The 18,590-nt window shown below is 42.5% G+C and overlaps 1 protein-coding gene across 1 annotated transcript; it reads left to right on the forward strand.

The window, feature by feature from the left end:
* Window positions 1-1,196: 1,196 nt before the first annotated feature.
* ADM (adrenomedullin) lies at window positions 1,197-4,071 on the forward strand. The gene is made up of 4 exons (XM_074273455.1): window positions 1,197-1,348; window positions 2,124-2,242; window positions 2,441-2,590; window positions 2,827-4,071. Exons 2-4 carry the CDS (start codon window positions 2,145-2,147, stop codon window positions 3,122-3,124), a joined length of 546 nt encoding a protein of 181 aa, XP_074129556.1. The 5' UTR covers window positions 1,197-1,348; window positions 2,124-2,144; the 3' UTR covers window positions 3,125-4,071.
* The last annotated feature ends 14,519 nt before the right edge of the window (window positions 4,072-18,590 follow it).

The raw sequence follows: 18,590 nt of genomic DNA on the forward strand, positions 1-18,590 counted from the left end.
ATGAAATTTCAACAAGCTCTCCCCGTTGATAGGAAGGAAAGAAAGAAGGAAGGAAAGAAAGAAAGAAAGAAGGAAGGAAGGAAGGAAAGAAGAAAGAAAGAAAGAAAGAGAGAGAGAGAGAGAGAGAGAGAGAGAGAGAGAAAGAAAGAAAGAAAGAAAGAAAGAAAGAAAGAAAGAAAGAAAGAAAGAAAGAAAGAAAGAAAGAAAGAAAGAAAGAAAGAAAGAAAGAAAGAAAGAAAGAAAGAAAGAAAGAAAGAAAGGGAGGAAGGAAGGAGGGAGGGAGGGAGGGAGGGAGGGAAGGAAGGAAGGAAGAAGAAAGGAGGGAGGGAGGGAGGGAAGGAAAGAAGAAAGGAGGGAGCGAGGGAGGGAAAGAAGGAAGAAAGAAAGGAAAGAAAGAAGGAAGGAAGAAGGAGAGAAGAAAGAAAGGAAGGAGGGAAGAAGGAAAGAAGAAAGAAAGAAGGAAGGAAAGAAAAAAGAAAGGAAAAAAAGAAGAAAAAGAAGGGAAGGAAGGAAGGAAGGGAGAAAGAAAGAATTAAAAAAAAACAACAACAAAAAAAAACCACCCTGCCCAAACTTTCCAGATCTCGCGCCCTTTGCTAAACCCATCTAGTCTTTTCCAGAATTCCGGGGGTCTCAGACATTTGTTAGATGGGGTCTGGCAAAACTCCCTCACTTCCACCCCCTCCACTCATTACCATGCTTTAGGCCGAGTTCAGGTGCTTCATTAAGACTGCTACTTCCTAGAGCAGGAGCCTTGCAGATGGGAGGAAAGGCAAACCTAAAGAGAGTCCCAGTGACCTTGAACCCACGTCTCCTGTGGGCTAGTCAGTCTCTTTGGATGGGGAATAGGATCTTGCCGGGATAGCAACATAGACAAGGGCTCCAAAAGGAGGTGATTTGGTGGGGAGAGTGTGGGCACGCACAGTCCTCCCAGCCATCAATGGTGATTCCATCTAGTGGACGTCCCCCTGCTGTACCCTAGGCCCCTAGGCCAGAGGATAGCTCATTCGCCTTGCACTGGGGTCCCGGAGGCAGGAAACCTAAGAGTTGTGGGCGCCCTCGAAGCAGGGCACTAGAGGAAGAGAGGGAAAAGATAGCACTTACGGCAGCAGCAGCAGCAGCAGCGCCCGCGGCGGCCGCAGTGGAACCCCCAGCAAGCCCCGCCCCCGCTGAGATCCTATAAAAGTAGGAGGCAAGCGCAGGACACTTCAGAGGTTTAACTGGGGACCTAAAGACTTCCTGCTGCTCCAGCGCCTTCTCTTCGCCTCCTACCTCCCGCTCTCAATAGCATTTTTGTCGCCGGGGGTGTGACTCTTTGACTCTTTCATTGGATTACCTTCGGCTGCAGGTAAAGGTGGACCTCCGAACTCCGAGGGTGGGGTAGGGGACAATGGGCTTAGTTATCTCGGAAGTCAAAGATCTGAAAAGTCAGGTTCCTGCACTGATTTTTCGTGTGTGTGTGTGTGTGTGTGTGTGTGTGTGTGTGAGAGAGAGAGAGAGAGGGAGGGAGGGAGAGAGAGAGAGAGAGAGAGAGAGAGAGAGAGAGAGAGAGAGAGAGAGAGAGAGAGAGAGAGAGAGAGAGAGAGAGAGAGAGAGAGAGAGAGAGAGAGAGAGAGAGAGAGAGAGAGAGAGAGAGAATGAGAAGAGAATATAAAGTTAGGATGGGAGCGAGAAAGAAGAGATTGAATCTTCGCCTAGTCCAAGTGAGCCATGCCAGGAGAATGAACTCCGGGGCTACCCTGAGTTCGAAATCCCCCCCAGGCGAAAGTTGTCCTCTTCCATCCCTTCAGAGTAAGCGCCTAGAAAAGTTTCCAAATGAGTCCCCTGCTCTGGACTCAGAGAGTGCTGCCTGGCGGGGTGAGGAGACATCCCCCCTCCCTGCTCAGCCTGTCAGTTCAGTAGACTGACTGATGCAAAGCCTGTAGGCGCCTTTATCTGCCCCGGTGCGATAAGAAATAGAGCAAACTCGGACGGGACTTGGTTAGGATACTTCTGGGGCCACTGGTCTGCGGCGCTCGGCCAGCTGCCGCTGAACTAGAGCTGCTGCGGGGTCAGGGAAGGGGCTAGGGCCGGAGCCAGAAATAGAGCCAGACGTGATTTTCGCGGTTGTCTCTTCCATCCAGGGTGACGGGATCGCCGCCAGAATGCATCTGGTGTCAGTCGCCCTAATTTACCTGGGCTCCTTCGCCTTCCTTGGGGCGGACACTGCGCGGCTCGATTTGGCTTCCGAGTTCCGAAAGAAGTAAGTCCCGACAATGTTCTCTTGCCCAGTAGTTGGGTTCGGGAGCTAAAAGACCTTCTCCGGGGGAGGGAGCGAGCCTCCGTTAGCTCAGGGTACGAGAGAAAAGGGCACGGTGTTGATGCTACCACTCGTCAGGGGTGAGGGTGAGGAGATTCGTCTCACAGGGTGCTAATGGCGTCGCTGTGGGTTACTTTCCAGATGGAATAAATGGGCTCTGAGCCGGGGAAAGAGAGAACTGCGGGTGCCGAGCAATGCCCTGGCCGGCCTAGCCGAAGTGAAGACTGGTCCTGTACAGACGTTTATTCGGAACCAGGACGTGAAGGGTGCTTCCCGCAGTCCACAGCCCAGGTAACTTTGTGAATCCCTCCGGGGAATCCCTTTCCTCTCTCAAGCAGCTGCTCCCCTTCCCCAACTTAGGTCCAGGGTTGAGGAGGGTCTTGGGCTAAGAAAGGTGCTTCGAAGGAGCAATCTTGAGTCCCCGTCCTCCTCCCAGGCTTTTCTAGTTTCAGTCTAACTCGGCGCAGGCTGGTAGCCAGCTTCTAGGGGCCCTTCGGGTGATCTCACTCTTCTCTGGCTTCCCGCAGCAATCCGGACGCAGCCCGCATCCGCGTCAAGCGCTATCGGCAGAGCATGAACGGCTTCCCGCAATTCCAGAGTATGCGCCTCGGCTGCCGCTTTGGGACGTGCACCCTGCAGAACCTGGCGCATCAGATCTACCAGTTCACGGACAAAGATAAGGACGATGCGGCGCCCCCCAACAAAATCAGCCCCCAGGGCTACGGGCGCCGGCGTCGGCGCTCAATTGCTAAGGACTTTCGGCGGACACTCTCCTCCTCCTCTTCCTCCTCTTCCTCTTCCTCAGGACAGCTACAGCAGCAATAGCAGAAGCCGCGCTTCGGGCCGCTCGGTGAGCCAGCCTGGGTTGCGAGCCGATTGCGCCCGGCGCCACTTCCAGGGGCCGCCTTCCTCTGGACGCAGGGGGCGGTAGCGGTGGCAAAACCACAGCACTGCACCCAATGGGCGCCGGCCGGCCGGCCTCGGTGCGTGCGCGGAGGAGGCCTGCGCTGCGGGATGGAGAACGGGGGCGCAGGAGCCGTAAAGTCCACTGGAGAAGCTCCCGCAATCTTCCGCATCCCTCTCCTTGGAGAGCGATGTGCCTTCTCCAAGCGGTAGCCGACCGCGGTCGCTTTTTGTCCCGACGTCCTTTGCTTCACCGGGACCCTAACCCGCATCCAAGCTGGCGGGGTCCAGGGGACCTTGAGGAATCACTCAGAGAGCCCGGGACTGGGAGAAACATTCCCGGGACTTGCGCCGTGGGAAGAACGGAACATCTAGGGAACAAGGACTGACCGAAGGGGCCCACACTGAGTCGGCCGGCTTCTTCTCCCCTCTCCCCTCCGGGAGAGAATTTGGGAACTACTTGATCTTTTCATAATCAGAGGAAAAGTGCAATGGTGGCTTTTAAAAATGCGTTTTCATGGAGAGGTAACTATCTGATATTTATCTTGCTGTCAGGTTTTTGGGTTTTTTGTAAATTCAGAGATATTTTTGTAAGTTATATATTATTGTATAAGGGCATTTTAAATTAGTATATATCTTCCTCCCCTCGTGTTAATTTTAATATGAGAATGTCACAGATTGGTCACAGCCTGATATAACCCTCTCATGTCGGGGGTGTGTGTGAAATGAGTGAATGTGTTGAGAAAGTGTGAATGTATGACATTCCGTCCAGGTGGAGAAAGAAAAATCCATGTCTCTGTATATTATATTTTCTTAAAAGGGATGGTGATGTGGTGAATAGCAAAACTAATAAATAACTGCAATACTGACGTACGTGGTTCTTGACTCAGTTGTCTTTGGAGGGAATCGGAATCTAATGGGTGGTAGTGGATGGGGTAAAAGTGTAGAACCCCTTCCCGACATCCCACTTCCCTTGACCAATTAGAAAGCTTTTTCCTCGTACACTCCTTGGGTACACTTTCTCGGGTTTGAGGCCTGATTTGTTGCGAGGGTCAAGCGACACTGCCCCATAGGCCTCATTTTTCTCAACCCAGAAATGATAATGATTTAAAGGGTCATAGGGTCAAGGATCAATCCGGGGCGTCCTCTCCTGTCCCTCCCCACTCTCCGGCACGTGTTCGTTTCATGATTTGGGTCGGGGCGCCTTGGAGGCGCCCAAGGTCACGGCCCCCTGTCACAATTTGGACTGCTCCGGTGGGGTGGCTGCCGCGCGCTAACTCTCTAGGGAGAGGTCAGACGCGAAGCCTATTCAGCGTTGCGCAACGGAGCCCTGAATTGGGGGACCTAGCCCTCCCAGGCCAGGGAGAAATGAGGAAGGGGGCGGAGGTTTTCAAAGGTCTCTAAGCTCGGGGTTTTCCCGGCCCGGGGATCACGGGAAAAGTTCGAAAGCACAGGATCTGTGCGTTCCGCTCGCGCACCTCCGGAAAGACGCAGCTGGAGAAGATGGAACGTCCCCCACCAGCACGCCGGAGCCAAGACCGGCGCAGGCTTGGCTTGGACGGGTCCGCAGCTCCCCCTGCGGGTGGCCGCTGGGGGGACACCTCAGCCCGAGCCGTCATGCGGTACGTGCGGTTTGATCCAGCCTCGTACGTGGGAGTCTGCACACAATTTTAACCAGGAAAAGAAAAGAGGCAAAAAAAGTTCTCGGATGCCAACCGAGGCCCGCTTCCCCAAGCCCCAAAGCTGCCGACGCTGGGACAGTGACTCAGCGCGCTCACGCTGTGCGGAGCAGCTGCTTCGGCCGGCCAGGGGAGGGAGGGTACGGGGCAGGATGGGACGTGCCTGGCAGCAGCGCGCGGCCCTCGTCCCCCCCCTCCCCAAACACCTGGCCTCCCCGCGCTTCCTCATCCCCTGCCTTCTCTCTTTGTCTGTCTACTCCGCTCCTTCCTCTTCCTCCTGCTCTTCCTCCCCGCTCCGTCTCCTCTTTCTCCTTTTTTCTTTCCTCTTACTCTTCCCCTCTCTCGCCCTGTTCCCTTTTTCGTCTTCTCATTTTCCTTCGGGATTTAACTTCAAAGTGCCGCCTGAGTCTCCAGGATGGAAGCAGGGCTTCCGTTCTCTATTGTGTGACCGAGGGAAAACTTAAGAAGGCTTGGAGGGGAAAGTCACCGAGTTCCAGCCCCTGCTCGTGGTGGAGCAAGTGGGTGGGGAGCCCAGATCTGGGGGACTCCGGGTCTCCTGCTCGTATCCAGCTTCTCTTCTTGGTCCCCTAGAAGGAAAGCCTCCTCATCCCCGCGACCCTGCCCAGATCTACTCCACCGACCTTGACAGCTTTCCCTCCAAGCCGAATTCGTCTTAAAAAATCCTCAGAAACTTTTCTAGGTCGGAAAAGAAAAGAAAAATAACCTGTAAGCAATAAGGGATAAAGGAAGGTGAGCTCCGAAAATAGAAACGTTTCTCTGGCCGCTGCTCCATCCCCTGGATCTTGCTGTCGGGTTACTTCCTTCGCCCCGGCCAAGATCCCAATCCCTCCCTCCCCCATTTTCTCTGTCTCTCTTCCAGTGTCTTTTTCACCCTCTGGCTCAGATTGATAACTGGGGAAATGAAGAACAATTAATTAGATTCCTGGTTGGGTAGGTACAAGAGATAGGAAATAAGAGTCTAGAGCATGTGATACAGGGGAACCAGCTCTGTATTTGAAATGGGAAGATCCCAACTCTTGACACATGTGACCTTTGTGACCCTGGGCAAGTCAATTATCTTCATGAGACTTTTGAGTCCTCATCTGTAAAATTATTTTTAAGAACCCCTTTCGGTTCTGAAGATATGATCTTGTTCCACTGGGGTGAAATAGACGTAGGGGTTTTTTGTTGTTGTTGTTGTTTGTTTGTTTGTTTTGCTTCAGCTCCTCTTGCTTGAATTAATTTATTAGCTATTTATGGATCCCATGAGTTGAAGATGCTACTTCTATGGTGTATTGGGTCCTTAAAAGTCTAGATCTAATCAAAGAACTAGAGGTCGGGAGTATCGAATGCTGGCTTTGGAATCAGAGGAGCCCAGGCTGTTTTTATTTAGTAGAGCTCTAGTGGTTTGCTTTGGAGTCAGGAATTAAATCCAGCCTCAGACCACTTATTAGCTGTCATCTAATCCCATTTGCCTCAGTTTCCTCATCTATAAAATGAGCTAGAGAAGGAAATGCAAACCACTCCAGTATCTTTGCCAAGAAAACCCCCCAAAGGGGGTCACTGGTGTGTCTAAAAAAAAACAAGACCTGAAAGCATCCTCTCAAAGAATGCCACTTTCCTGCTTTGACCTAAAGTTCTTGGCCTGGTAGGATCTCTGGTTGTATTCCTTCCTTAATGCTGTCCTTCTCTTGTTGCCTGGTGTGTTAAGCATCTTTCCTTCAATGGAGTAGAATAGCCCAAATAAATCACTTATTGCTTGCAGAATTAACTAATTCAGTTCTCATTTAAGTCCTAATAATGGATCACTAACATGAATGGGGCTACCAGATGGACTTACAGATTAAAACATATTACTGATTGCTTATAATATTGATCATATTATATATTTATTATTACATAATATAATAAATATAATTAAATATTATATTAAATATTATAATAATATAATTATTATATTATATAATATGATTAATTTTGTGTAGGCTATAATAGTATGCTGAAGTTTAATACTGAGTTTATAATCACATCTTGGTTGTATTCTAGTCCTGCCACTTATCACCTGTGTGACTTTACTACCGATATTTGGGTCTTCTTTTTCTCATCTTTAAAATAATGTTTAGACTAGGTGATTTCTGAAGTCTTTTTCTTTCTAAAATTGATCCAAACAAGGATTACATATGCGATTAGCTCATTTTGTACTCTCCTATTAGGCTTTAATCTTAAAGCAGGTGATCAAATGATCTTTGAGAAATGAGCAACCTGGCTCAACTCAAAACTCCCAAATGGCAAAGGGAGGCAATATCATTGTTGTCATCCAATTCATTGGCAGGAGCTAAAGCTATTAAAAATATCCAAAGGGTCCTGGTGATGTCAAGGCTACCTGCATAAGATTCTGGAAAATGTTTTATGATTTTCTATGAGACTTAGAGAAAGCCTACTTGAAATTATTGTTTCATCTCTTTATTTACTAATGAGTATGGATTGCCTATGAGCTCAAAGTATCGAACTGTTTATCCTATATATAGACCATTTAAACCAATGGTCCCCGTTTGAAACAGACATCATAAATCAAGAGTCATTTTATTTTCCTCATTTGAGTACCCTGACTGAACTCCTGCTTTGCTTTGGATGGCTAAATATAATTAGCACACACACCAAAAACTTCCAGGCTTGATGTGGGAGGGAGAGACCTCTCTCTCAGTGTTATCCTTGTCTAAGACATAGTTGCCCCCTGCTCCTAGTGTTGGCTAGGGTGGACACCATACACCTACTTGTCCAAGGTCTCTAAGTCCTGAACTACACCTGAGGGAAAATCATCTGGGGATAGGGGATGAGGAAGAAGAGCCTTGTGTCTCATATAGAGGTAGATTCATAGATTCTCAGAACTAGAAAATATCTCAGAAATGATCAGGTCCTATCTTGAACTTAAGGTTCACCCCATTAGGTGTTCACCTAACCTCTACTGTACACATGCAAAGACAGGGTGCTCATTACTTTACAAAGTAAGTCTATTCCATTTGGGGACAACTTTGGTTGTTAGAAAATTCTTCTATGGATTAAGCTGGAATTGGTCTCCACCTGCTGGTCTTGTAGAAGCATCTTGTTGGTTTTCCAGAGGCAAAGAATATATAGGTAGAGCCTTAATATGGTTAGGCAACCAGAGCTTTGCCTCAGGGCACTGAATTTGGAAGACACCAGTAGCACATACAGTTCTTCAGCAGGTATAAATAACAGAGCTTAATACCTAGTGAGAATAATTCTTTCATTAGGAAAATACCTGTTGGCAAACTGGGTTGAGTTACAGGTTCACTGTGCTTTGCTCTCCACCTGCTCCTTCAGCAGCCTCCCAAACAGTGCCCTTGCACTGCTATCCCGAGATCTGTCTCCCCCACTATAAGCTATGGTTTTACTCCTTCCCCTTTCCAAATAAGGGCATGAGTCATGCCATTTATCCAGGTCGGGATGGGTACAAAAATTCCAAGTTAGGGCTCTGTGTGAGAGCCATTATTATTGGGGAAATGTTCATGAGATTATATTCAGAACTTTTTAGAAGACACCATAGGAGCCATCTAATCCAAACTCCCTTATTTTACAGATCTAGAAACTGAGATCCAAAGAGTTAAAACCACACAAAGGTAGGATATGAGCCATTTGAGCCTGCCCAGTCCCTTTGTAAATGAGCAATATCTTACTCAAATAAACAATTGACACATTGTTTTTCTAGTGTCCAGATTAATAAACATAGTTTCCACATTTCATATACACAAACCCACATAGGTTTCATTTTTATATTTAATATATGATGCTGTACAAGATTAATTTTCTCATTTTATCTAACTGCATTATATTGCCTGAAAACGGAAAGAGATTTGATTGTCGTCCTTGGGATTCCTTTGGAACAGCCCATGATCTGAGCCACTGTAGGCAGCTGTCAGGGAAAGGAGGGAAGAAGGAAAGGAAGGAAGAAAAGAAGGGAGGAAAAGAGAAAGATAGGGAAGGAAGGAAAAAAGAAAAAAAAACTATTTTGAAAATGTTTAATTTAACCTTGAATGGATTCAGCTTCATTCCTTACTATTGCTCCATATATCTATAATCCAGACAGACTCAGCCACAAGGAAAGGACAAAAGTAATGAAAATTTTTGATATTTTTTAGTATCATCTTTATTTCCAAATATATTCCCATTCTCCCACTGCCTAGCTACATGCTTTGTGACAATGAATAAGAAAAGTCAAAAAAAAAAAAAAAAAAAGAAAAGAAAAGAAAAGAAAAACCAAGCAACTTACCATATGTCTTTTATATACCTCCCCCTTCCTTTTTGTCTAAATAAGAGAAAGAGGTTCCTTTTTTTTTTTTTTTTTTTTACATCCTCTGGGGCTTTGCTTGCTCATTATTAATTACATAACCAGGATTTCATTGTTTTGGGTTTTTTTTTTCTATTACATATGTTGTTGTATTCATCTTGTATGCTCTTTTCTATTCCTATTTGTTCTTTATTAATTCTATAACCCTCAACCCCTGCTGAATCATCGGAACAGCTCTTTAGCCTAAGATGAGTATATTGGTACCATTTAGTCCAATCTATACCTCTATAAGAAATTCATATTATATCTTCCCATATTTCTCTGAATTCCTTTTTAAATCATATCTTATAGTCTAATAACAATAAAGGAACAATTCATCTTTTTTTGTTGTTGTTTTGTTTTTCATTCATTAGGCATTTATTAAGTACTTCCTATGAGCCAGTCATTGTACCAGGAAGTGGCAATACAAAGACTGTGTGTTCTATTAGTAGAAAGCAACATGTACACATATAAGTGAATAACCAATAGAAAAAGAATCCAGTGGATCTGTCATCTCAGGGGTTCTGACATTCTCTCCAATGATGCATGTCTCATCAGTTCACCACAAAGGGTCCACCCAATGTGCTGGGGGAAAGACACAATTATGAATACACTGAGCAACTTCCAAAAAGTCTGTAGTCATTTTAAATTCATATTTCTTTCCAGAAGAGAGTACTGATCTGTCTGTTGCTCTGTTATGTTTAGAGACAAAAAAAGATTTGGAAAGAATAAAATTCTATACCTCTTTCCCTATTTGTACTCTCAGAATATCAAGATTCCTTATCAAGATTTCTGGTTTACTAGGTTAAAGATAGGTGATTGGTGAAAAGCTCAGCTGTACTTGATCCTGTTTCATATGGTAATGAATACTGGCAGCTTTTTTGGGGCAATTGGGATTAAGTGACTTGCCCAGGGTCACACAGCTAGGAAGTGTTAAGTGTCTGAGGTAAGATTTGAACTCAGTTCTCCCTGACTTCAGAACTAGTACTCTCTCCACTGCGCCACCTAGCTGCTCCATACCAGTAACTTTTAAACTGGTTTGTTTGTTTGTTTGTTTGTTTGTTTGTTTGTTTGTTTTTTAGGCACAGTCCCTCACACATAGAAAGTCCTTAATAAATGCTTAATTAAGAAACCAAAAAAGAAAAATACACTTTTCTTTCTCCCATAGATGGGGAATGAGAGACAAGGGCAATCTGATTTCTTCCTTCCCACATGTTCCTTAATTGAAAATAGAAATTGTACAGTCATATTTTCTGATAGATGTCTAAAAAAATCTGGGGACATTGATAAGACTCCCTAGAAAAATTGCCAGGAGGGACCAGAGAGAAACTTTTTTCTTTAGAAACAGATGACCAAAAAGGGGATACTAATGAATACTTTGGCATGGAACAGCTCCTTTTCTGGCTGCTTCAGGACCCAAGAGCCGCTAGGTCATAATTAGAGCCAATAATGGTAACTCCAGACAGTTACTTATCCAAATAGTTTCCTGGTGCTGTCAATTTTCTGCTCTGACTGATTTCACATCATTTTTGAGTTGTGGGGGACATAACATGTTGATAAGAGCTCTGGAACATCAGCCCCTAATTGCACAAATAGATGTTGTTTATTGCATGCAGAGGAATTCTAGAATGTTTTCCTCACGAGATATTTTTAAAGGGCCCTTTTAGCTTGAAGAGTTCTCATCATGTAAGACCTTGGTCCTTGGCACTTGCTCTAGGAAGGAGAAAGAGCACGTCTCTGGGTCTGAGACGGGAATCTCCAATTACAGAACTAGCCTTTGTTTACCTCAAAGGAGGGTTATTTTTGGGTCCTGGAGCAAATTCAATTGTATTACACCCTTTCATTCTCCAAAGCAACTTGGAGAAAAATGGAGAAAATTACCCCTGAACCAATCAATGCATAGTTCTTTTCTAACCAATCCTTTTTAACAAAGATGGGCTTTTCCTCCAAGTGGAAGATCAAGTAACTTCTTTGAATTTCTATGTCTTCTTAACATCATTGCAGAGCTATTGTTTGACAAAATAGGAACCAAAAGAGAATCTTTTATTTGATTTGAAAAATTAAGCATGTTTTGTTAACTGGTTTTGGGATCCAGTTTATATACTTTTTTTTTAAAGGAGGAAAATTGGCATGTCCCATGTGTACAAACTTCATGAATAATTGTTGTTTCCTCTATTAGAATATAATTTCTTGTCTCAGACACTTAACACTTCCTAGCTGTGTGCTGTGTGATCCTGGGCAAGTCACTTAACCCCAATTGCCTCAGCAATAATAATAATAATAAATAAATAAATAAATAAAAATAAACCCCCAAACCAGAATATAATTTCTTTGAGAATAGGGATTATTTTGTTCTTTGAATTTATCCCCCAATGTCCCACACTAGTAGGTACATCAAATACTTGTTGAATGATTGACTGTTTAAATAGGCATATGACTTTGGGCCCACTGTGGAGACAGCTGGCCCACAAAAAGAAGGTAACTGGGACCAGCCCAACCACAAACTACTTCTCAGGATATAATGATGCTCTGCAAATGACACTTGGGTTCCAATTCTAGTTCAACCATTGTAAGACTGACTGTGATCGAGAAACATATCCTTTCTGTATATTAGTTTCCTCATCCATTAAAATGAAGAAATGAAAGGATTAGATTCCAGATGATTTCTATGGAATCTTCCTTCTAATATTTTATGATTCTTTTCTTGTTGGGCCACGGATATTAAGCATAATGGGTCACTTATGACAGTAACTTTTTAGGAGAGATTATTTTTTAGGCTTAGCTTTTTTGTTGCTTATTTGTTGTTGGTTTTGTTTGTTTGTTTATTTTGGTGAGGCAGTTGGGGTTTAGTGACTTAGTAGCACTTGCTACTAAGTATTAAGGGTCTGAGTTCGAATTTGAATGCAGATCCCCCTGAGTTCAACCAGTGCTCTGTCCACTTGGCCCTCTGGTTGCCTCTTTGTTGTTGTTGTTGGTTTTTCATATGGTCCTTAAACCGAATTTTATTAACAAAGAAACAGAGTCTACCTCTCAAGGTTTTAATGTCTTCAGTAAGGGGAAAAAACCTGTTACCTTCTCCTATTCCTCAAAAAACTTCAACATAAATATTAAGGCTGCAGCTGATTTTTAAAAGTTAAAATTATTTATTAGTATGTTTATATTACCTTTATATCTGAATATATTTCTTCCCCTCTCCTGACCACCCAGTCATTCCATGTAACAAAGAATAAAATAGACAGGGACAAACATTCAAGAAGAGGGACCAAAGTATCATTTAAATCTGACAATGTCCTACGTCCAAATTTCACTATCTTTGTAAAGAAGGGAAGGGAAAAAAAGAGAATGGAAGGAGATGCCAACTGATTTATCTGAGACCATGTATTTGTGTGTGTGTGTGTGTGTGTCCTAAAACAATTACCCTCAGAAATATAAATTGTTGGTGAAGTTGTGAATTGATCCAACCATTTTGGATAGCTGTAAAGTTCTGATCATCTCTCAGTTGTAATCCTTCTTTGGGAGGAGGTTTCTTTTCTGTATAATCTTTTCCTCTATGAGCAGGTTTCTTGGGAGGCTTCTGGAGCCTCCAGCCAGCCTCTTCTTCTTCCTGAATCCTGGCTCTGAATCTCCTCCAGATCTTGTCCTTCCCCAGTCCAGACTGCTCTCCAGGCTCAATGTTGCCTCTTTTTATCCTCCCAGAGAATGGGTGTGGGATAATGCAAGGGCTTCTGGGAAGAAGCACTCCAACCAATGAACTTGCTCCTCTTAGAATTCCTAAGGTGTAAACTCCCTTTAAAGGCCCAAACCAAAGGTCTGAACCAGAAAACTGTCAAGTCAACTTGAGTTCTCACCTTGTAATTGTCCAGACAACCTGAATTCTCACCTTGTCACTATCCAGACAACCTGAGTTCTCACCTGGTAATCCTAACATCTCCCCCTTTCTTTTGATTTAGAATATAGGATAGTCATGACCTTGAAACATAAATCCATCAATATGGGAGGTATTACACATAATTACATAAATTACATAAGCACATAGTAACATAATACATGCTAGAAGTATATAACAAATAACATGATCAAATAATCATAAATTGAAAATTTATAAATGTCCATAAGTTCATTGTCCATTAGTCTCATCTTGTGTTAGGAAGTCCAATGATTCCTGCTGGTTTTAAAGTTCTTTAACAGTCTTTTTATTAACCATGCTCTTTCGGTGTGAGATGTTTCTTAGATCTTCTTTGTTTTGAGGTTTTTCTCTTTTTCTGTCTCTCTCCAGGTGCTTGTTGCCATCCATCTACTTCCTTCTTCATCTGTTTTCTTCTGTCTGTTAAAATACAAGCAAATCCTCTCTCCCAGGCAGTTAACCTATCTAATTTTCTTCTATTTACCACTTTCTAAATCTCTTCTCATCATCTGGAAATTACATTGGAGTTGTTTGCACTGGACACAGCCCTGTTGGTTTAAAAGGCCTGTATTCTCTCCAAGTGTAATCCATTTTTGCAATCTGATTGCCTTTTGACTCACTTATCAGGTAATCCCTTTCTGCCATGTGATTGCTTTTCTGCTGGTTGATTAAATCAGAGTCCTGACCTTCTAAAGGTTCTTTGGGTGTAACATCAGCTGCCATCATGCCCCAAGTCTTTTTTGCCTGGGGCCCTGGACCTGGGCCCCTCATCCCGTTAACCTGAATTATTCTACACTCTGATGCCCAATGGAGTCCTTTGTTGCATTTTGGACATGGGTTTTAGATCTTCTCTCACCCTGTCTTCTCACTGTATCTCCATACCTACACTGAGCTCTTAGATGTCCAATTTTTCCACACTGAAAACATCGCCTAGTTTCTCTAGAAGTCCCTTGCCAGGAGGGACCCTGTCATTTAACGAGTAAGGCTTTGGATTTGGAATTAGGAAACCCCAAGTAAGAATTTTGAGTCTTTAGTTGTATGATTCTTAGCAAACATCAGGGACTCAGTTTCTCAGTTTCCTTATCTGTAAAATGAGGGGATTGAACCTGACGACCTTTGAGGTTCCTTTCTATTCCAGACCTATGGACTTCTGATTCTAAAATTTTGTGATCCAATCTTATGGAATGCGATGAAGGTGCTAGGAAGGGCAGGGATGAAATTCCTTCCCTCTTCACTCATTTTTAGGTCATTGGGGACTCTTCCAATGATGAACTCTCCCAACTAATGAACTTGGCCCACCATCCAAGGTCTTGCATCCAGCTTCTGAGATGAGATTATTCCATAATATGATTGTTTTCATTGGAATCCAAATGGTTTTGTTTTTAAAACATTGCTGCCACCTACTGTTTTCTTGGTTAGGTTAAGTGAAAGAATTGGTTTCAAACCAATTGGTCACATTTTAGTTAAGTGCCCACTTCTGTAGGATCCTGATGTAGGCTCTGGTATTAGAAATACAAAAAAGAGACAGTCCCTGGCTTTAAGGAGCTAACATTTTATCATGGGAATACAACCTGTGGATGAGTAAATGCAAGGTAATTTGAGGAAGGAATCAGAGGTGAGGGGAGTGGAAAGCAAAGTCCAGGGTATAACTGTTTGGCTAGAAGAAAAATTACATGAAGAGGAATAGTGAGAAGAAAGGCCAGAAAGAAGTGGTAGAAGAATTTATTTGCCAGAAGTTTGAATAAGAGGAGCCACATAATCAGGTCTAGGCCCTAAGAAGATTATTACTTAAAAAAAATTATTTGTTGAACTGAATATAAACTAAGAAAAAACAGAATAGAAAAAATAAAGGCAGAAAAGAAAAACAAAACAAAAACCAAAACAAAACATTGTCATGTGCCTAGTATAATATCAGGGAGAATTCAAAATATATAACAATAAATTCCATTTCAAGAAAGCATATATAACAATAGAAGAAATTATGTTCAATAAGAGTCCATCTTTGCTTTCTTGTAGGTTATTCTTTTGTTCTCTGCTGAACATTTTTTATTTTATTCTTTTTTTTTTCACTTTTTCATGACCTCATATCCCCTAAGCATGCTACAGTTAAGCACATATATATTTATATATACATACACACACATATATATATTCACACTCACCCACAGACCTATATACTTATACATATATCTATATACACATAGACCTACATGCATACATATCCACATATATTCAGATATATGTACATATGCATTCCCATATAAATATGCATCTAAAACTAACAATAAGGCTGACATTTAATGTAAATTTCTCTCTTGAATGAATCTTTGTTTGACTTTGCTAAAATTAATGATGACTAGCTCTATTTTTTCCTAGTAAATTCTATCCCTGATCCTTATTGTAGTGTTTCCATATAATCTCTTATTTAGGTAAATTATTATTATTATTATTATTATTTTATTAAAACTTTTTATTTACAAAACATATGCATGGGTAATTTTTTAGCACTGACCCTTGCAAAACCTTCTGTTCCAACTTTTCCCCTCCTTCTCCCCACCCCCTCCCCTAGATGGCTGGTAGTGTTTAGGTAAATTATTTTTGCAGCTATGTGAATCAGGAGACTGTAACAATGGCTCCGAGGAGGCGATTAGATGGCTTAGTGGATAGAATACTGAACCTGGAGTTCAAATATGGCCTCAGACATTCATTAGCTATGTGACCCTGTGCGAGTCATTTAATCTCTGTTTACCTTAATCCTACTGGAAAAGGAAAAGACAAATCATTCCAGTATCTTTGCCAAGAAAACCATGGACAGTGTGGTCTACACAGTATGAAGAGTTGGAAATGACTAAATAATAATAACTCAGGTAAAAGATGAAAGATATGGTTTAAAATAGGATGGTGATCTTGGGAGTGAGGAAAATGGAATATATGGAAGAGTTCTTTAGGGAACTGAATTAATATGAAGGTTCAGGGAGAAGGAAGAGTCAAGGCCATGTCTGAAGTTATGAATCGGGGAGAAGGGTAGTATTTTTTTTTTATTTTTTTTACAAAAATAGGAAAATTTGAGTGGGTAAGAGAATGTGCTCAACAATTTGAAACTATGTCCAAAGGGCTGTTAAATTGTCAAACTTTGATCTAGCAGAGTCTCTACTGGATCTGTATCCCAAAGGCATCATAAAGGAGGGAAGGGGACCCAAATGTGCAAGAATGTTTATGGCAGCTCTCTTTGTAGTGGCCAGAAACTGGAAACTGAGTGGATGCCCATCAACTGGGGAATAGTAGAATAGATTATTGTGTATGAATGTAATGAAATATTATTGCTCTGTATGAAATGACGAGCAGGCTGATTTCAAAAAGCCTGGCAAGACTTACATGAACTGATGCTAAATGAAGCAAGTAGAACCAAGAGAACATTATACACTGCAATTATGAGTTGATTCAAGACAATTCCAATAGACTTGTGATGGAAAATGCCATCCACATTCCGGAGAGAACCATGGAGACTGAATGAAGATCAAAACATAACATTTTCAACTTTTTGTTATTATTTGTTTGTTTTTTTTCTTTCTCATTTTTTTTTTCTTTTGATCTTTCTTGTGCAGCATGACAAATATGGAAATATGTTTAAAAGCATTGCATATATTTAACCTATATTGGATTCCTGTCTAGGGGAGGGGAGGGAGAAAGAAGGGAAGAAAAATTTGAAACACAAGGTGTTGCGAAGGCAAATGTTGGACACAATCTGTATGTATTTGGAAGAATAAAAAGCAATTTTTTAAAAAAGAGAATGAGCTCATTTTGAATGTTGACTTTGAGATGTTGATGACGCCCCCAAGTGGAAATATTTAGCAATTTCAGTCTGGAGAACATCTGCATAGAAATTTTGAGTTTAAGGAATTATTGAGATAGGAGGAGAAAGAGGGGGTGGGGTGGGGTGGGGGGGTGGGAAGAGGGAGTAAAAAGGGGAGGAGAGGAAAGAAGAAGGGAGGGCAGGGGAGGGGAAGGGTAGGGAGGAAAGAGTAAAAGCAAGTCCAGGTAAAAATTAAGGGAGTCAATCAGGGAAACATAATAGTATTTCCATGTTGCAATGTAGGTCCAGATGTGATTTGATATGAGAATTTGTAGCTGATGCAATCAATATTTTTGAATGATTTCCTCCAGATTTGTCTAGGATTATGAAAGAAGGGTCAAAGAAAACAAACGGTTGGGTTTCTCAAGGTATGGAGGCTAATAGGACAAAGGGACAAGAGATTCAAAGGTTTCTACTGTGTATAACAAGTATTGTGTGTATGTTTGTAATAAGGGGACTGAACAATGAGAGCTAAGTCTTTCCTCTTAAGAAGAACTTACACAAGCTTCTCTGGCTGCTACAAATCCAACAGGTGGACTTTTGGAAGCCAATCTCAGTCCTGATTAGTCAGAGTTAGTATCGCATGATAATGAAAGTCACAGCATTCAGTTTAGCAGCCAGCCCAGCGGTGGATCGATTTGCCAGCTGAGCCACTCTTGTATCCTACAAGGAACTAGCCTGGATCAGTAAGGGAACAATTCATCTATTACCAACACAATGCTCCAAAGTGAACTTGCTGGAGATGCCCAGAGTCAGGAGTTGAGAACGTCTTAGTCCCTACACATATCCCACTTTTAAGTTTGAGCTCACTCTCCTGAGGCACATTTTATATGAGTATAAGTGTGTGTGTAAGGAGACAATGTGCCTCCTGGTTTGATGGATGTTTGTGAAGCTCTTCTTTTCACTATATCTCTTAAGCAAAACAAACAAACCAACCAACCAACCAAAAAAAGCTATTTGATATTAATGCATTGATCAGTATTAGAGAGCACACCTATTGAGGGTTCATGAAGGATGGAATCAGAAGCTACATAACCACTCAAAGCTACTCCTTGAGCTTTGAGGGTACCTAGGACCCTGAGAGAGAACCCCATCTGTCAGTGTGAACAGGTCTCTGAAGGGTGAGCCTTGAGGGTATGCTGTAATTGATCAAAAATAGAATCAAGAGTATATAGCTACAACGAGGATGATGGACCAGAAGTAAAGGGAATAATTCAGGGATGAAAAATCATAATGAATATGAAAAATAAAAATAAATTCAAATAGATTGAATATTACAGATACAGATACAGAATAATACAGATATTGAAGTGTGAGTTGGGGAAGGAGAATGAGTCTATGAGCCAAGTACTGAACTCTTTGAAAAATGAGGAAGGATGATCTTGTGTCCAAGAAATGACTGCAGCAAAAATCTGGACCTGGTAACAAAGACAAATGGGGTCAAACTCCAAGATTGCTGAGTGCTGGTGGGGGAGGCAGGTTTGGAAATGATCACAGCAAAGATTTTGTTTACTTTTGCTTCTGAACTATGAAACAGGGAGTATCAGAGCAACTCTCAGTGCCAGAGAAGGTGACCAGGGATGCAGTCTCTCTTGGAGAAAACCAAG

The sequence above is a fragment of the Sminthopsis crassicaudata genome, chromosome 6, assembly GCF_048593235.1.
Source record: "Sminthopsis crassicaudata isolate SCR6 chromosome 6, ASM4859323v1, whole genome shotgun sequence".
NCBI classification, from domain to species: domain Eukaryota; kingdom Metazoa; phylum Chordata; class Mammalia; order Dasyuromorphia; family Dasyuridae; genus Sminthopsis; species Sminthopsis crassicaudata.

Excerpts from the sequence above, each read along its gene's own strand:
- ADM (XM_074273455.1), top strand. The coding sequence starts at position 2,145 with ATGCATCTGGTGTCAGTCGCCCTAATTTACCTGGGCTCCTTCGCCTTC. Across the intron at positions 2,243-2,440 it reads GCTTCCGAGTTCCGAAAGAA|ATGGAATAAATGGGCTCTGA; the intron begins GTAAGTCCCGAC and ends GTTACTTTCCAG. Across the intron at positions 2,591-2,826 it reads TCCCGCAGTCCACAGCCCAG|CAATCCGGACGCAGCCCGCA; the intron begins GTAACTTTGTGA and ends GGCTTCCCGCAG.